The sequence below is a fragment of the Polyodon spathula genome, chromosome 3 (assembly GCF_017654505.1).
Source record: "Polyodon spathula isolate WHYD16114869_AA chromosome 3, ASM1765450v1, whole genome shotgun sequence".
Taxonomy (NCBI): domain Eukaryota; kingdom Metazoa; phylum Chordata; class Actinopteri; order Acipenseriformes; family Polyodontidae; genus Polyodon; species Polyodon spathula.
In genome coordinates, this window is record NC_054536.1 from 49,153,460 (window position 1) to 49,170,312 (window position 16,853).

A 16,853-nucleotide genomic window follows, 5' to 3' on the forward strand; every position below is an offset into this window, starting at 1 on the left:
GTATGTGAGCAAGAGTATACCAAAATAAATTGGTAAACGTACTAACTGTACAAAGAGTTCTGAATGACATTTCTTCCAAGTTCTTTTTGTAAAAAACAAAAAAACTAGAATATTTCTTAACCATTGTATCTTGGGTCAAAACTGTTTGTACAGTAAACAGTTAAAAAAAATAAAAACGTCTTTATTATCTCATTGTTGCTGTATAGTGAGGGTCAGTAGCATTGTCATGTAACTTCCTTCAATTCTTTATCCCTTGTTATTGTATCTAGAATATACCCTCCCACCAAGAGAGGAAAAGCCTGATTTCCTTTGCTGGAGCCAAGGCATCAGACCTATCCTTTTGCAGTTTTTTAGGTTTTGGGATAAGGAATGAGGTCAGCATAATAGGCATCTCAGTAGTGCTGTTCAGAGGGGAATCTTCTCATCTGCCATGGCGTGGCAAATATGAAAGGGCTTGCATAGCTAGGGAGTAACAGGTTTAAGAGTTTATGTGACAGGTCAGTAATATGGATATAAAGTGGGGACAGTAAAGCTGGACAGCATTGGTAAAAACCTGGGCTAGATCTTGATGTGCTGCACCGTGAGTTTGGTTTTTCTGGAGGATGAACTTTGCAGTGTTCCATTTGCTCCACATGTCAGCCACAAGACACAATCAACACCATGTCAGAGGTAAAGTTTTTAAGTTCAGTATAGGTCATGCGACATGATCTGGGAATGTTTTCTGACTTGCTTTACAAGTACCATGGTAACACACAGGTATCCAGTCGAATATTGAAAAGTTTTTCCCTTGGCAGATTATGCCTGTCTGGCAAAAAGATATGAGTACTATATTTGTTAATATAAGAAGGTTTAAGTAAGCAGTAATAATAATAATAATAATAATAATAATAATAATAATAATAATAATAATAAATAAAATAAAATAATAATAATAATAATAATAATAATAATAATAATAATACCACTACTGATAATAATATGAATAGTAATCATAATACGGTTTTATTTCATCACACATGGATAAAATTTTTCTTTGATTAAAGATTCGAAAACCATTATTCTGCAGAGGTCACTGATTAAAGGTGTATGCATTCCCTTTCACAAGATCTGACCTTACAGAGTACAGGGAGCAGCCCGGACAAATGCTTTTTGATGTGTTACTGCTAAAAAGTAGTCATATTTCAGGAAATTAACTATTTATATGTCCTGTTTTTTAAGTAAAGTTGGTTTTCATTAGCATTCATGCTGTTGAAGGTGTGTCTGATTTAAAAAAAAAAAAAGATTTGCCATGTTCCTAAGTATTATTTAGTCATCATGGATTTACTGATAACTTATTGTATTTACTCATGCTTTAGTGATACTGTTAACCATGAACATAACAGTTTAAAATTTTCCACTGAGTTTTTTTTTTTTTCCTTTTACATTTGTTGCATATGGATTTAATGAAACTGATGCATATTAAAAAAATTAAAATACTGTACTTGGGTAAATGAATTACTGTACAGGGCAACTGTTTCTGAAGTCTGGTTTGGTTTGTGTAGGACATCCTAAAGATTTAGTGTGCCAGTTATAAGAAACCTTTTAAAATATTAACAGTGTTTTTCATCTGCCATGCAATAATAAAATTATGAGTGGTATGAAAATGTGATGGGGTCTTCACTAATGTATGAAACTACTGGTTATGTATATTTAAGTGAGCTTCCTTTACATACCATAGCAGTTAATCATGTTGTCCTTCCACATAAATTATTTAAAGATTTAACAGTAAAGACTTGTTTTACGGTCTTCTATTATGCAGAGTTTGGGTTAGCTGTGGGAAGGTGATGTTATGTTGTTATGATGTGATATTCATAGGTAGTACTACAAGATTCTGTAGCAAGCCTTCAAAAATGTTATCTAGTGTATTCTGTCAGTAAATTCCACGTAGGGCTCAGTTTTAACAGCAATGTTTAGATCTGCCACTATTTTTAGGCCAGCTTTTCTTTGGGAACAGTATTAATTTGTGGAGATTATATAACGTATAGAAATAAATAGTTGCATATTTGTTTCCATTGCTTGATCCTACAAGCAGAGAAAGAGTTATATTGCTCACATATATTGCTGTGCCTTTTCAGGTTGTTTTGGGTCTAGTGTGTCATAGCCCATATGCATATGAACTATGTTGTTTCCTTTAATGTCATTTCAGGTTCCAGCAACAACATCCTTCATTGTGTTGATTTATGACACAGCTAGCCTGCCCACAGGATCTATTTTGTATTATTTTTATTTTGTCAATACATTTCATATGCTTAAGATTTGTGCATAATATTGTCAAATCAAACCAAAAGATTAATCCACCTTAAAAGTGATCCAGTTGAGTTGGCATGAATGAATCACCTCCCATGAACCATTTTTACAAAAGCTGTAATTTTATTATGTGTATATATATATACACACACACACACACACACACACACACACACACACACATATATATATATATATATATATATATATATATATATATATATATATATATATATATATATACACATATGGCTTGCAAAAGTATTCAGACCCCTGACCAATTCTCTCATATTACCGAATTACAAATGGTACATTGACATTTCGTTCTGTTTGATATTTTATTTTTAAACACTGAAACACTAAATTAATTATTGTAAGGTGACATTGGTTTTATGTTGGGAAATATTTTTAAGAAAAATAAAAAACTGAAATATCTTGCTCCCAGTTTGCACCGATGAAAGAAATTGCCCTAACGAGAAAACAATTACCTTACCATTGGCCTCCACCTGTGAACCATTAAAGTTGCTGTCACACTGTTGAAGGATCATTGGTAAGGCTGTGAATCTGAAGGAAAATGAAGACCAAAGAGCATTCTACAGAAGTTAGAGATAAAGTAATACAAATGCATAAGTTAGAGAAAGGGTACAAAATAATATCCAAGTGTTTGGCTATCCAGTGAGCACAGTTGGATCAATAATCAGGAAGTGGTGGCTGCATCACACCACCCAGGCACTGCCAAGAAAAGGCTGTCCCTCAAAAGGCAAAGTTCAAGCAAGAAGGAGACTTGTAAGAGAAGCCACAGAGGGGCCAACAATCACTTTGAAGGAGCTACAGAGTTCAATGGCTGGGAGTGGACTAGTCAACCATATCAAGAGCTCTGCATAACACTGGCCTGTATGGGAGGGTGGGAAGAAAGAAGCCGTTACTCAAAAAGTACCATCTGAAAGCACGTCTGGAGTTTGCCAGAAAGCATGAGAGTGACCCAGCTGCAATGTGGGAAAAGGTTTTGTGGTCAGATGAGACAAAAGATAGAGCTTTTTGGCCAAAACTCAAAGCTCTGTGTGTGGCGCAAACCTAACACCGCCCATGCCTCAAGACACACCATCCCTACAGTGAAGTATGGTGGTGGCAGCATCATGCTGTGGGGATGCTTCTCATCAGCAGGGACTGGGCATCTTGTTACAATTGACGGAAGAATGGATGGAGCAAAATAGGAGAAATTACTGCAAGAGAATCTGCTTCAGTCCGCTAAAAAACTGAAGCTTGGGAGGAAATTCACCTTTCAGCAGGACAATGATCCCAAGCACAAGGCCAAAGCAACATTGGAGTGGCTCAAGAACAAAAAGGTGAATGTCCTACAGTGGCCCAGTCAAAGTCCTGATCTCAATCCCATTGAGAATCTGTGGCACTATTTGAAAATTGCGGTCCACAAGCGTCGTCCAACCAACCTGAACAACCTGGATCAAATCTGCCAAGAAGAATGGGCCAAAATCACTCCGATACTGTGTGCAAAGCTGGTACATACTTACCCCAAAAGACTTAAAGCTCTTATTGCAGCAAAAGGTGGCTCTACCAGATATTAAAGTGTGGGGGTTGAATACTTATGCAAGCAAGATATTTCAGTTTTTTTTTTTTCTTAAAAATATTTCCTAACATAAAACCAATGTCACCTTACAATAATTGATTTTGAGTTTCAGTGTTTTAAAATAAAATATCGAACAGAACAAAATTTCAATGTACCATTTGTAATTCAGTAATATGAGAGAATTGGTCAGGGGTCTGAATACTTTTGCAAGACACTGTATATATATATATATACACACACACACACACACACACACACACACACACACACACACTGAGTGTGTAAAACATTAGGAGCACCTACTCTTTCCATGAAATAGACTAACGAGGTGAATCCAGGTGAAAGCTATGATCCCTTATTGATGTAACCTATTAAATCCACTTTAAGGGGAGACAGGTTAAAGAAGGATATTTAAGCCCTGACACAATTGAGACATGGATTGTGTATGTGTGCCATTCAGAGGGTAAAAGGGCATGACAAAAGATTTAAGATGGAATGAGCTATTCGGAGTAGAGATCCACTACCAGCCAACTTGACACAACTGTGGAAAGCATTGGCGTCAACATGGGCCAGCATCCCTGTGGAATGCTTTCGGCACCTTGTAGAGTCCATGCCCCAACGAATTGAAGCTGTTCTGAGGGCAAAAGGGGGTGCAACACAATATTAGGAAGGTGTTCCTAATGTTTTGTACACTCAGTATATATATATATATATATATATATATATATATATATATATATATATATATATATATATATATATTCATGAGTGCTTCATGACGTTGACCCAAAATCTGTTTGCACAGAATTCCTGAATTAAAAACAGATTTGAGCTTTAGCTTCTCGTCCAAATGTAAGAGTCGTAAGCCAATCACATTTAGAGAAAACTCTTTTAATGTATGTCTTTTAAATGTATTTTCTGTTCATTCCTTTTTTTTTTTTTTTACATTGAACAACACAGTCCAGCAAAGGTAATCATTTCTGGTTCAGAAAGTTAAAAATCTGTTTTCTAGAAGTGATTGTAGTTTTCTTGTTCTGTTCAACAGAGCCCTTCACAAACCCTGTAGTTATTAAATATTCATGAAACTGTTCTATGCTGTTGTTGACAGTGTGACTCCTTTCTTTATTAGCAACAGAAAGATTACTTGAATATCAAACTTCATGTAGTTCATCACAACAGACTAAAAAAACTAAAATAATTATTTCAGGGTATTTATTTTTTCATTCAACTTCATGTCATAAAGTCTTAGTGAGATACTGCATGCTTTGGTATGATACGACATCATTCTCTAACCACGTGTACATGTGTACGTGTTAACACAATGTATAGTATGACAACCATATTTTATTTTTGTAATCAAACTACACTTTAAGTTAAACTTTTAGTAAGGGGGAAAAATTAATAATGAAAAGCACATTCTAAAGCATTCTAATTTAAATCTTTTTTTTCTATTTTTGAAAAGCTAATAGGGTTTTTCCTCCATTTATTTATGATAACGGTACAAATATACTAAATTGTGAAATGCACACTTTTACTATAGGGTTCGGGGACAAATAACATTAATTTAATGTAGTAGTGTTTTACGGTTTATAGTAATACAAACTATGTTAGGTTTACAAGACTCTTGAGATTCAGATTCCCACAGCACACTGAGAAGGTACCTGAATGAAAAAGACCCCTCTCCCTAAAATAATAGCTGCGTGTTGTTTGCACAACATGAAAGCTACAAATTTATGCTGGCTTTGTGGGTTGCTTATGGCAAGTGCTGATTCATAGTTTGTCAAAAACTGTCATTAGGAGTTAAGTGGTGGCATGAAGTCATGAAAAAGAGGGAAACTCTAAACTAGAACTTCCTACTAAGGCGATTGATATTTTCCTAAGGATTGCAAAGGCTATTTGCAGCATACATTGGGAGGACACGCTTATTATATACAATGCTCACTGTCTCATGGCCTCAGTTCAGTGATGAAGACCATTGAGTGTTTCATACTACAGCTATGACTAATTGTTTAACATCACCTAGAATTTTAGGTTTGAGACATAAAAAAAAAAAAAAAACAAAAAAAAAAAAAATGATATGAACATAATTTAGATCTTTGACCATCATGAATCAATGTAAACTTAGTTTCGAAAAAAAAGACTTACTACAAAATGATATTGCCAAAGTCTACCGGAAGCCATAATAGTAGTACAGTATTTCATGTTAGATTTTGAAATGTCAAATTTGTCAGTTTTTATCAGTTTTTAGTTAAGTAGGCCTAAATAGGAACCGTAACATTACCTAGCAGGTTTCATTCAACTTTAACAAGCAAAATGAGTTAATTCTATAGGGGGATGCAAAACTTTTGGCCATAGCTGTAGCTCTTAGGTGGAGCTGAGCTTTGACTGGTGCAATAAAAATCCCAGTGCCCTGTTTTATAATGTAGAGGGTCAACATACTGCTGGTGCCTTATGCCATAGATCTTGTTTTCTTATTTATTCAAATGATAATACTTTATCCAATACTTTTTAATACTTCTTTCGCCAAAAGGTCAGTAGATTGTTTTTAAAAATAATACAAGAACTACTTTGTATGTGACCAAGTTAAGAAATTCAGTTTTCTTTTACTTCTTTTGTTAAAATCCAGGATCAAATTTCATTCAGTTTGTGCTAGCTGGCATTATTATAGAAAAAGAATACTTAAAAAGTAATTAATAGCTCAAGCAAAAAAAGAGGACATGGGTATAACTGTTTTGATGTTCTTTTTCATGAGTCAGATTCAAGGGAAATTTTAGATGTTTAACATTGTTTTTGTTTTAACATTGTAAGCCTGAAACTAAAGTACATCCAATCTCAACCTGTTTAAAGACCTGAGCTGTTCAGGCAAGCCAACACAGCCTTGAGTGTATTCATTTGCATGAGGCAGTTTGTAGGTATTTCGATTAAATGGGACTTTTCTGTTGTAGAATGATAAATGGGATTGTGGAAGACATAAGCAAAGGCAAATGGATGAAGTCTCAATAAGTATTCAATCAGAGCTATACAAGCAAAAGCATGTTCAGTAATTGAAAGGGAGAATGTCTTTTCAGGTATAAGAGCTGAGGTCACATTCTTGTGACTCCCAAGTGGAACCTGCTAGCTATGAAGGATGTGCTTTCCATTAGGAGGAAGCTGAAAAGAGACAAAACACAGGAAGGGTTTAGAAATCAATTATCACTGAAATGTTAGTTTGAAAGTTCCATTTGTAGTGTATGTTCCTCCATTTTTCTGTTGGAGACAGGTAGTGTAGTAGCAGGCAATCCAGAAAGGGCAATATGATTGGTAATACCTTTAAAGATGTATTACAACTCAATGTGTTTCTTTTTTCTCTTGCTCTTTAATGGTAAGCCTATTGAAAAAATTCCATTCCAATTGCATTAGAGGGTTAAACGGTAATTCTAAAGTAAGTACTGTCTGGAGTGCATGGAGGTCCGATTTTGTTATCTTCATGGGAACCAGACTCCTCATTCAACTGGCTGGAAGGGAAATGAGCCCACCAGCAGCCTATATTCAAAATACTGCTGAGTGTCAATGGCAACAGGTTAGAAGGAAAGAATCAGTCAGACACACTGTCTCTACTTAGCCTTTCCAGTTCTGCCCCCCAGCATGATGAAGTTAGCTCTCATTTCCATCAGTCAGCCCAGCTTCCTGCCTGTTTCTAATCTGCTGCTTGTCACATGCAAAATTCAGCTTGAATGGAATACAATTTACAAAAAAATCTTCTTGGATTCAGAATTTTTGTAAAAAAATAGATGCCAGTAAAACTTTTTCATTTCTTATCTCAGGATGCTCAGGATCATTACACACATATATCTCTTATCTCTATATGGTTGCAGCTTAAAAATATAAAGTTTAAACATACCTTGTATTCTTTTAGAAAAAATACATTTCAATTGTTTAATTGTTCCTTTCTGCCAAAACTGTTTTTTTTTTTTTTTTTTTTTAATTAATTAATTAATTAATTTATTTGTCAAATCAAGTCATCTTGTGGACGAGGATATAAAGAGCTTTTTTGTGGGGTTATCGTTGTTTCTCTGTGTTGATGAGGTTATGCTTTTCCACAATGGACAACTTGCAGAAGTAACTGTATAGCTGTGGAAAACCTCCAGTAGCTGATTAGGAATGATTTAAAAACTCAGAAAAAAGGCTGAAAAGGTTTGCATCAGTTCCAAAAAAGAATAATTATAATAATCAGAAGAATTTAATATAAAGCAACGTTTAACATTACAAGCTAGTTGTTTTTGGTTCAGGGGCCAGAGTTTAGGAGTCTTCCTGCAGAAACAACTTCCTGTAAGCTGAGCTTCCCCACTGACCTTAAAGTTGAAACTCCCTTCTCAGCAATAGCATGGCCCTTGGTTCTGTGGAAGGGTCTTTAAAGTATAAAGCTGTCAATGTGCTGTTGTGTGACCCAGCCCTGTGCTCAGGGCCATCTTGCCACATCTACTGCATAGTTCACTTAATTCTTTAAACTGATTGTAGCAGAAATTCCAGACTGGCCAAATACCTAACCATGGCAACTGATGACCCTTTCCAACCTTCCTTTTAACTAAATGGCTCATCATGTGACAGCATTCTTTTTTTAGCTTCAGTTTTAATCTACTACAGTTTATTCATTATTATTTTTAGGCTTGTTTTCTTTGGTGTTTTTTTTAATCTTCCTTCCCTAATTACATCTGAGGGACAATCTCTGCTGAGCATGAACTGCTGGAGAGAGAAGGGGGCACTGTACAGAAACTGCTCACTTATCTAAAGCTGCTTGTCCAGCCTGCTTTCTGGGCTCAGCAAACTACTTTGCTGAGCCCTAAACCCTCCAGGAGACAACTGAGCCTGGTTCAGATTTACACATTGATGCAGATAGATGTATTATCTTTGTGAAATCCACACATAGATTCTGGAAAGGTATGAACAATTACAGGTATGCAAGGTTTCCCTGGACTGTTGTCGTATACGAAGATTATGAAAAACATATATTTCACAGTATAGATAAATATAAAATATAAGAAAGTTCTATAAGATAACGACTGCAAAGCTGAACTAAGAAAAGCTGAGGGCAGTACAAAGGGTAAAACTAATTAAGGACATTCCATTTTAAAATCTACTACTTTTATGATTACCAAAAAAATAACCCTATTAGTGCCTAATAATATAATTTGGTGACCTGTATTCATGCAGCTAAGGCAGAATGTTTTGCTTTTTGCTACCCCATAGTGTTGTCGATACAGCAACAGGAAATACTGGATGTATTTTAAACATTAATCAGAATACTATACCTTTTCAAGTTTTTTTTTTTTCCCTCCATGTTTAAAACAACCAACCCTCTTCCTTCAATTATGTTATATTAAAAAAAAAATTAAATAAAATGTAGTTGACAGAAAATCAAGAGTAGTTATGGAAATTATAGACTTAGAGGCTTTATTTAATGATATAGAATGAAAAGGGGACTATAATTATATCTTTACTACTAATTCCAAATGCAAAACCCAGCTATCAAATTGTTTGGTAATGCCAAGTGAATCAGATTTGAAAAAAAATATGCAAAGACAATCAAATGAGTTTTATGTGTACCAATTTTAACTCTTTGTCAACAGACGCAAATGGGGGAAATACACGATCTTTTAGATCTTGTTTAATAGGTCCAACATTTTGGAACATATTGATAATATAGCAGTTTGGTATATTTTAATGTCATTGTGGCTTGCCTTTCTTGACCCAATTTGGAATGCTCTTCTGCAGTATTGCTGCAGAGCTTTTGCAGTGCATAACCCTTCTACACAGCGGTGGATGTCACTTGGACTGAAATGTCGAACCTGTTCTTGTATTTTTGGACAAGTTCTGTCCTTCTGTATTCTCATTTGTTTTCTTTTGAAACCTCTGGTAATACAAACAAGTAGTTGTTTGCAGTAATAATTACACTTGTTTTGAAGTAATTCAAAGGATTTTGTATCTCTTATCTACCTCCACTAATGAGTGAAACAGTAAATTCTGCTATTAGTTGGCTTGTAATTTGGAAAGGGCAATTGGTAAATTACCTATTCATTTAATGGTACCATTACATGGTTATAAATAGACGCATGGGACATGTCTTTTAACAACTCAGTCCAGGAATGTGGTTCTCAAATAATGAAAACACTAAAACCCTTGACCAGAACATGGAGAGGTCCTGCTGGAAAACTCTGTCACTGTCAGCTTTGATCTATTGATTTAATAAAAAAAGCTATACTCATTCATTTCAGTTTCCCAGCATTACAATTAAATGTATATGTATTTGTAAAAAAACACACTTTAAGGTTGTAATACAAATTCCATTTTAGTTTTGTTTGTTAATCTTTAAATTGTTGCAGGTGAGTGCTGCCAGCCCCTTTGAAACTGATTTGACTTTCATTCCCTTCTGCTTGACTTTATTGAGCCAAGGATGAACTGCTCGTAACCTGAATCAGAGCTGAAATTCACAGAAAACTGCATACAGAACAATGACTTTAACAACACAATGTTTAGGAAAGGACTAATACCAAAACCACTTCATCAGTGAGCCAAATGTCTATATTGGTACAGTATCTTCTGTGCATTTAACTGCAACAGGCATAGTTTTTAACTAATCCACGACTCCGTCAAATAATATAATTATAACATCACTTTATACTCGTGGAATATGCTAAACATGGCTGTGAAACTGGATAAGCAAATAACGGTTAGTATGGTTTTTCAAGGCTTTTTTAACAGCATTTTTGGCTTACATTTTAAAATATTTTAGTTTTTTTTTTATTATTAAAAGAAACTTGGTAATAAATGTAACACTGTCTTTAGCATACTCTTTGGCAGCTATTCACAATAAAAAAAAAGCACAGCACAGAATGTCCCTTCACACTAAATGAGTCCTGCTGTTTTCATAAATTACAATGCACTTTCATTTTGTATCACTTTGATCTGTCTGTACTTCAAAATGATGGATGGGCTTCAACTATTAAAAGGCGTGAGGGTTTTCAGTGGGTTCCATGAACTTTTGAAATCCCCCCTCAAGCATGGATGGGGTCTCTGCTGCTAGGTTGTTTGGGTGGTTCTGAGCGTGGTTAACCTATAGTATGTAGAGCTGCAAATTAGGGGTGGGGAACTCATCACTGTTCTAGACTCACCTCTTACAGCATGGAGTTTAAAGTTGTATTGTTAATGAAGTAAAGTAATTCATTTAAAAAGTGATTTAAAAAAACAGACCTGGTTTTGTAACGAAGTTTACCTTTTGTTTTCTTTTAAGGTTTACTTCAGAAATGATCATGGGTGTTTGAAATTACAATCAAACTGAGAATGTTAAAGCTGTGAAAAATGATCCCACCATAACGTTTTGACCTCACAGTAAATTTGGTCAAATGCGATTCCGCAAAAAAATAATAATAATAATAAGAAGAATTTTACAGGTACCTATTTATAAAGCATTAGCAATGTCATGGGGACAGCTTTTTTAAAATGTATTTTTTTAATTGCTGAGATGTTTACAAATAACATTTTTATAAAAAAAAAAAAAAAAAAAAAGCATATTGAAAAATAAGTTTAAAATATATTACATGGGTCCTCAATCAAATTATTACTCATTCCAATTTGATCATTCTAAACAACATCAAGATCTAAGAATGTGTAATAAACTCACCAATAAAAACCTGCTTTACATTTGTCAGTTCAGAATAATTCTTGCGTGTAGACAATTATGTACCTGATCTATGCTATTGCAAACAATCAGTTATTAAACTTTTGAAAACCTAAATGTGAAAAAAACAACCTAAAGCTAATAATCATACACAAATATACAAACTGTTCATAGCAAACAATATATATTACCTGTATTTATTATTATTATTGTTGCTGTATATTGTTATTGTTATTTTTTTAACATTTTAAAAATACAATTATTGTATTAAAAAGCTGATATTCTAGTAGGCTACATACAGTACCCATGAAGGTATATAAATCTTTCATGTACGTACTGTAAATACTGTACTTTTGTTTAGATTGCTACAAATATCCATGTTTTAAAAAAAAAAAAAAAAACTTGTTTGCTAACCTTTTCCGTTTAGATTTTTTTTAAACAATTGACTAGTCTATAAACTTAACCAGCTAATTAGATACTATTCCAAACAATGAAATTACAGTGCACTGATGCAATTACTGCTGTTACATCAATACCAAGACCCAATGCAGAAATGTTCATTTGTATATATTTAGATATCAATGTGTAAGTGGGATTTCAAACTCAAACTCTGAGGAACTAATGACAACATTCCCACAATGTGAGAGACAGACACTTGAATTGTTTGTAATAAAAGAGCAAAAACCAAATCATTTTTAATCTCATTATCTAAGTTAGGAAGAAATATTTTAAGTGGCATAAAAAACTCTAATTGCATTCGAAAACAGTTATTACTAATTCAACACTTACTGTTGTTTGTCCATTACTTAATGTTCTGCACTTTCAAATGGGCATTGTAAGGCTGCTATTCTACTGTGTTTGTAGATTAATTAAATTTTTATTGAGTTTAAAAATGAAGGATAATCCTGATCCTGTGAGGCCAGGTATGCATAGTTTTTTTTATATATCACTTTTCTGTTATCTGTTATCTTCTGTAATGTTGATCAGCATAACCTGGAAAACAAAACTATAAGAAAACAGGGTGGTGAATACGTTACACATCATGTTGTCATCACAAGACAACCAATAGCAGCTGAAATTCATGCATAAGGCAAGGTTAAGAAACTAGAAATGTTTCATTTATGTAAAAGGTGTAGCATTTCACACGGTTTCAATGATTTATTTATTTATTCATTTATTTATTTATTTACATATTTGAGAGTGCTATAAATTGACAATATGAGTTCTATAGTATAATTTAAAGTCATTGTTGAAAATGGCATACTGTATATGTGTACCTATATATGGGTGTATCCACTACATAAGGTTTTTAAATGGGCTTATGATCAAGGCAACCATTTACTTGATTTACTGATCCATTACTCTTTGTGCTCTTTGTATTTGCAATATAATGTTTATTTACTGTTGGCCTACTATAGTTGCATACCATAAACTTTGTTGTCGCAACATATAAAAAGGGCAAAAAAAATAATAAAACCAGGCTTTCATACTGTTTGCTTCAAATGGTTTACCAGTGGCAGCTGTACCGGACAGAGTAGAAACAGCTGGTTGTTTTCCCAAGGAGTAAATTTGGACAGTGATAAAAAAGATAAGGATTGTGAGCTGCAGACAGTGCAGTGTTTTTGTTGCTACAGTATTCTAAACTTCACGTTAAGACACCTATTATTGTATATAGAGTTTAGCTGTATAGTCTGGATAGTGATGATGATGATAATGTGGACAATATTTACAAAAAATAATGACAGTAATTACATTTAATTACTGTAATATACCGCACGAAAATGAAGATGTACTACATCTGATAGGTCTTTTCTACAGTAAAGTAAAACAGAATGCAACACAAGCCCTTTCTCAGTCACAAAGTAGCAATCTTGGTGACAGAAATTGGTGGAATAGTTATATAAACTGCCGAGACGAGTCAAGGTTATATCAGTGACATTCCCGAGCCAAAGCTCTGCAGATTCCAAAAGCTTTAATTAAGATTATGTTTATTACTTTTACTTTACACCAGGGGGACTAGATAAGCAAATTTGCTTGAAATAATATTTAAACTCAACTGCATCCATTGCAAAATAATTAATTTAAATCTAAAAAGAATACAAAAATGAGGAAGAACTCACAAACCCTGCATCAATGTGTATGATTTTAAAAACAGAGTCATAGTTAGGGTATTGTTTTACTTTAAGCAAATGGATACAGTCCTTTTAGATGGGCATGTGCAGTTTGTAACAAGAGAACAGGCCAATATAGAGTACATGAAAGGCCTTGAATTGTAAACATCTAGGAAAAGCGTTTTTTACATCATGAAAAAATAATCATTCAACACATTGTTGGAGACCCATGAAGAGTGCCTTTATTCAGTCATCAAGTCTGTTAGTGGGCAATTAAGACTGGTACTCAAATGAGGTTCACATGTTCACTTACTTAATGAAAAGAAAATGAAAACAAAGCAGACACTTCCTGGTTTAGTGGTTATTGTCAGTTCCCATAATTTCTCAGCACTGGGCCTTCCATAGTGTTACTCCTAGAGTACTTTTCAGTTACATGTTTACCTACGAATGCTGCAGTATCAGTTTTATTTGAACCACTAACCGGAGCCTTTCCAATTATGCTCCCACTGGCTTACTTGTATTAGTAAGCACCAGCACCACACAGTGCAAAACCCCAAAAAGGAAACATGATCACAAGATGGTGCTGTCTCTACTTTTATTAAGGACACTTTGGGCCTCATGCACTAAACAGCAGTAACCAGTTTAACATGCAGTAAGGCTGCTACTGAGTGCTTTGTACACCTGCTATATTCACTAACCAGTGGCAAATGACTTTGCACACGAAATGAATCGCGTGAATAAAATATACTGTGTGCGAGTCGTTTACATACAATTAATAATGTTAATCCTTGTAAACTTGGTTGCTTTTCTGGAAGGAGAATCCACCCATAACAAATACGTCATCAGCAAGCGCTTAAAAGCTTGAGTTTTTCATTAAATTCAATATTTGGTGGTTAGGTGGCAGAGTGCTACTGTATAGAGCATTAAATATTATTCATTATTAATTCATGATTTGGCAGCCTCGTCATTTTGGGGAGAGGTGGCTACAGCCACTTCTTATCTGTGGCACTGAACCTGTTCATGTTTTTCTAGCCGGCCTCATGCAGGCAGCCGTCAGGCACCCACGGACGAGGCCTCCGGCCAATTTTATCTCGCAATTGTGGGGTCCGTTAATAATTTATTATTCTCGATTCATGGTTTGGCGGTCTCGTCTTTTGGGAAGAGGTGGCTCATAGCCACATCCTATCTGTGGCCCTGGTATGCATGTATTTCCAGCCGGCCTCGCGCAGGAAGCCATCGGACACCCGCGGACAAGCCCTCTGGCCAAATTTATATTTCACTCGAGCCCTGAGCACCCTTCACAGTCATAAACCATCTGCAATTGCAATCGTTATCATCATCATTCATTCAGTGCCATTCATTTAAGCAGATTCTCTGTACCGAAATGAAATGTATTCAGATTCTCTCCCCTAAAACCGTGAGGAAGGGACTTGATATAAAAACCATATTTACTTAAAGGTGCTAACTTTCCTAAGTGTCTCAGCGCATGTTAAGTTTACCACTTATTGAAACCAGGTGGTGTGTGTCTAGATCACAATATAGAGCAGACCACAAGTAGAGCTGTATGGGAAACATGATAAAGACGTACAGTGCCTATAGTAAGTATTCAACCCCCTTGGATGTTTTCACAGTTTGTTGTGTTACAACCTGAAATCTTGATGCATTTTTTTCCCTTTAATTTACGCAATCTACTCAACACTTTGAAGAGGCAAGAAAATTTTTATTGTGAAACAACAGTTAATGAAAAAAAAAAAAAAAACTGAAATGTCTTTGTTAGATAAGTATTCACCCCCCTGAGTCAATACTAGGTAGAACCACCTTTGGCAGCAATTACAGCTGTAAGTCTTTTGGGGTAAGTCTCTACCAGGTTTGCACATCTGGATTGTGCAATATTAGTCCATTCTTCTTGGCAAACTTGTTCAAGCTCTATCAAGTTGAATGGGGATCGCTGGTGGACAGCAATCTTCAAGTCTTGCCACAAATTTTCAATCGGATTCACTGGGTCACACTAGGACATTCACTTTCTTGTTTTTAAGCCACTCCAGTGTTGCTTTGGCTGTGTGCTTGGGGTCATTGTCCTGCTGAAAGGTGAATCTCCATCCCAGTCTTAAGTCTTTTGCAGACTGAAGCAGGTTTTCCTCAAGTAATTGCCTATATTTAGCTCCATCTGTATTTTGCCCTCTACCATGACAAGCTTCCCAGTCCCTGATGCTGCCACCACCAATATTCAGCGAAAAAAGACACTTTACAGAGCGTTAAAAAGGGACAAAAAACAAAGTACGCAGAAAGAGTACATGGAACTGCAAATGCAAGTCAAAAAGGAAGTTAGAAAGGCCAAGAGAGAAATAGAAATGAAAATTGCTAAGGGGGCTAAAACCGATTCCAAAATGTTTTTCCAATATTACAACAGCAAGAGAACATTCAAAGAGGAGGTTAAATGTCTAAGAGATACAAATGGTAAAATCATAGATGAAGAAAAAAAAAAGCAACTATATTAAATGATTACTTTTCACAAGTTTTTACAAAGGAGGATACGGAAAACATGCCCCCCATGTCAACCAGTCCCTATCCAGTTTTAAATAACTTTAGCATAACAGAGGCAGACGTGTTAAAGGGACTAGGAGGTCTTAAAATAAACAAATCCCCTGGGCCTGATGGAATCCTCACACTAGTACACAAAGAAATGAAAGAAGTTATTTACAAACCGCTAACCAAGATCATGTAACAGTCTCTTGACACAGGGGTTGTACCGACAGACTGGAAAATTGCAAACGTAATATTGATCCTCAAAAAGGGAAACAAAACTGAACCAGGTAACTACAGACCAATAAGTCTGACTTCTATTATATGTAAACTTATGGAAATTATAATAAGATCCAAAATGGAAAATTACCTACATGGTAACAGTATCCTGGGAGACAGTCAACATGGTTTTAGGAAAGGGAGATTGTGTCTAACTAACCTGCTTGATTTTTTTGAGGATGCAACATCGATAATGGATAATTGCAAAGCATATGACATGGTTTATTTGGATTTCCAGAAAGCTTTTGACAAAGTCCCATATAAAAGATTAATTTTCAAACTGAACGCAGTAGGGATTCAAGGAAACAGATGTACATGGATTAGGCAGTGGTTAACATGTAGAAAACAGAAAGTACTGATTAGAGGTGAAACCTCAAAATGGAGCGAGGTAGCCAGTGGAGTACTACAGGGATCA

The 16,853-nt window shown here is 35.1% G+C and overlaps 1 protein-coding gene across 1 annotated transcript in view; it reads left to right on the forward strand.

The window, feature by feature from the left end:
• Positions 1–385: 385 nt before the first annotated feature.
• LOC121313142 (tensin-3-like) overlaps positions 386–16,853 on the forward strand; it is a 165,238-nt gene continuing 148,770 nt past the window's right edge. The window contains exon 1 of the mRNA XM_041245357.1: positions 386–669. Coding sequence (XP_041101291.1) covers positions 661–669 — 9 coding nt within the window. The 5' untranslated portion in view covers positions 386–660. The remainder of the gene's footprint in view (positions 670–16,853) is intronic.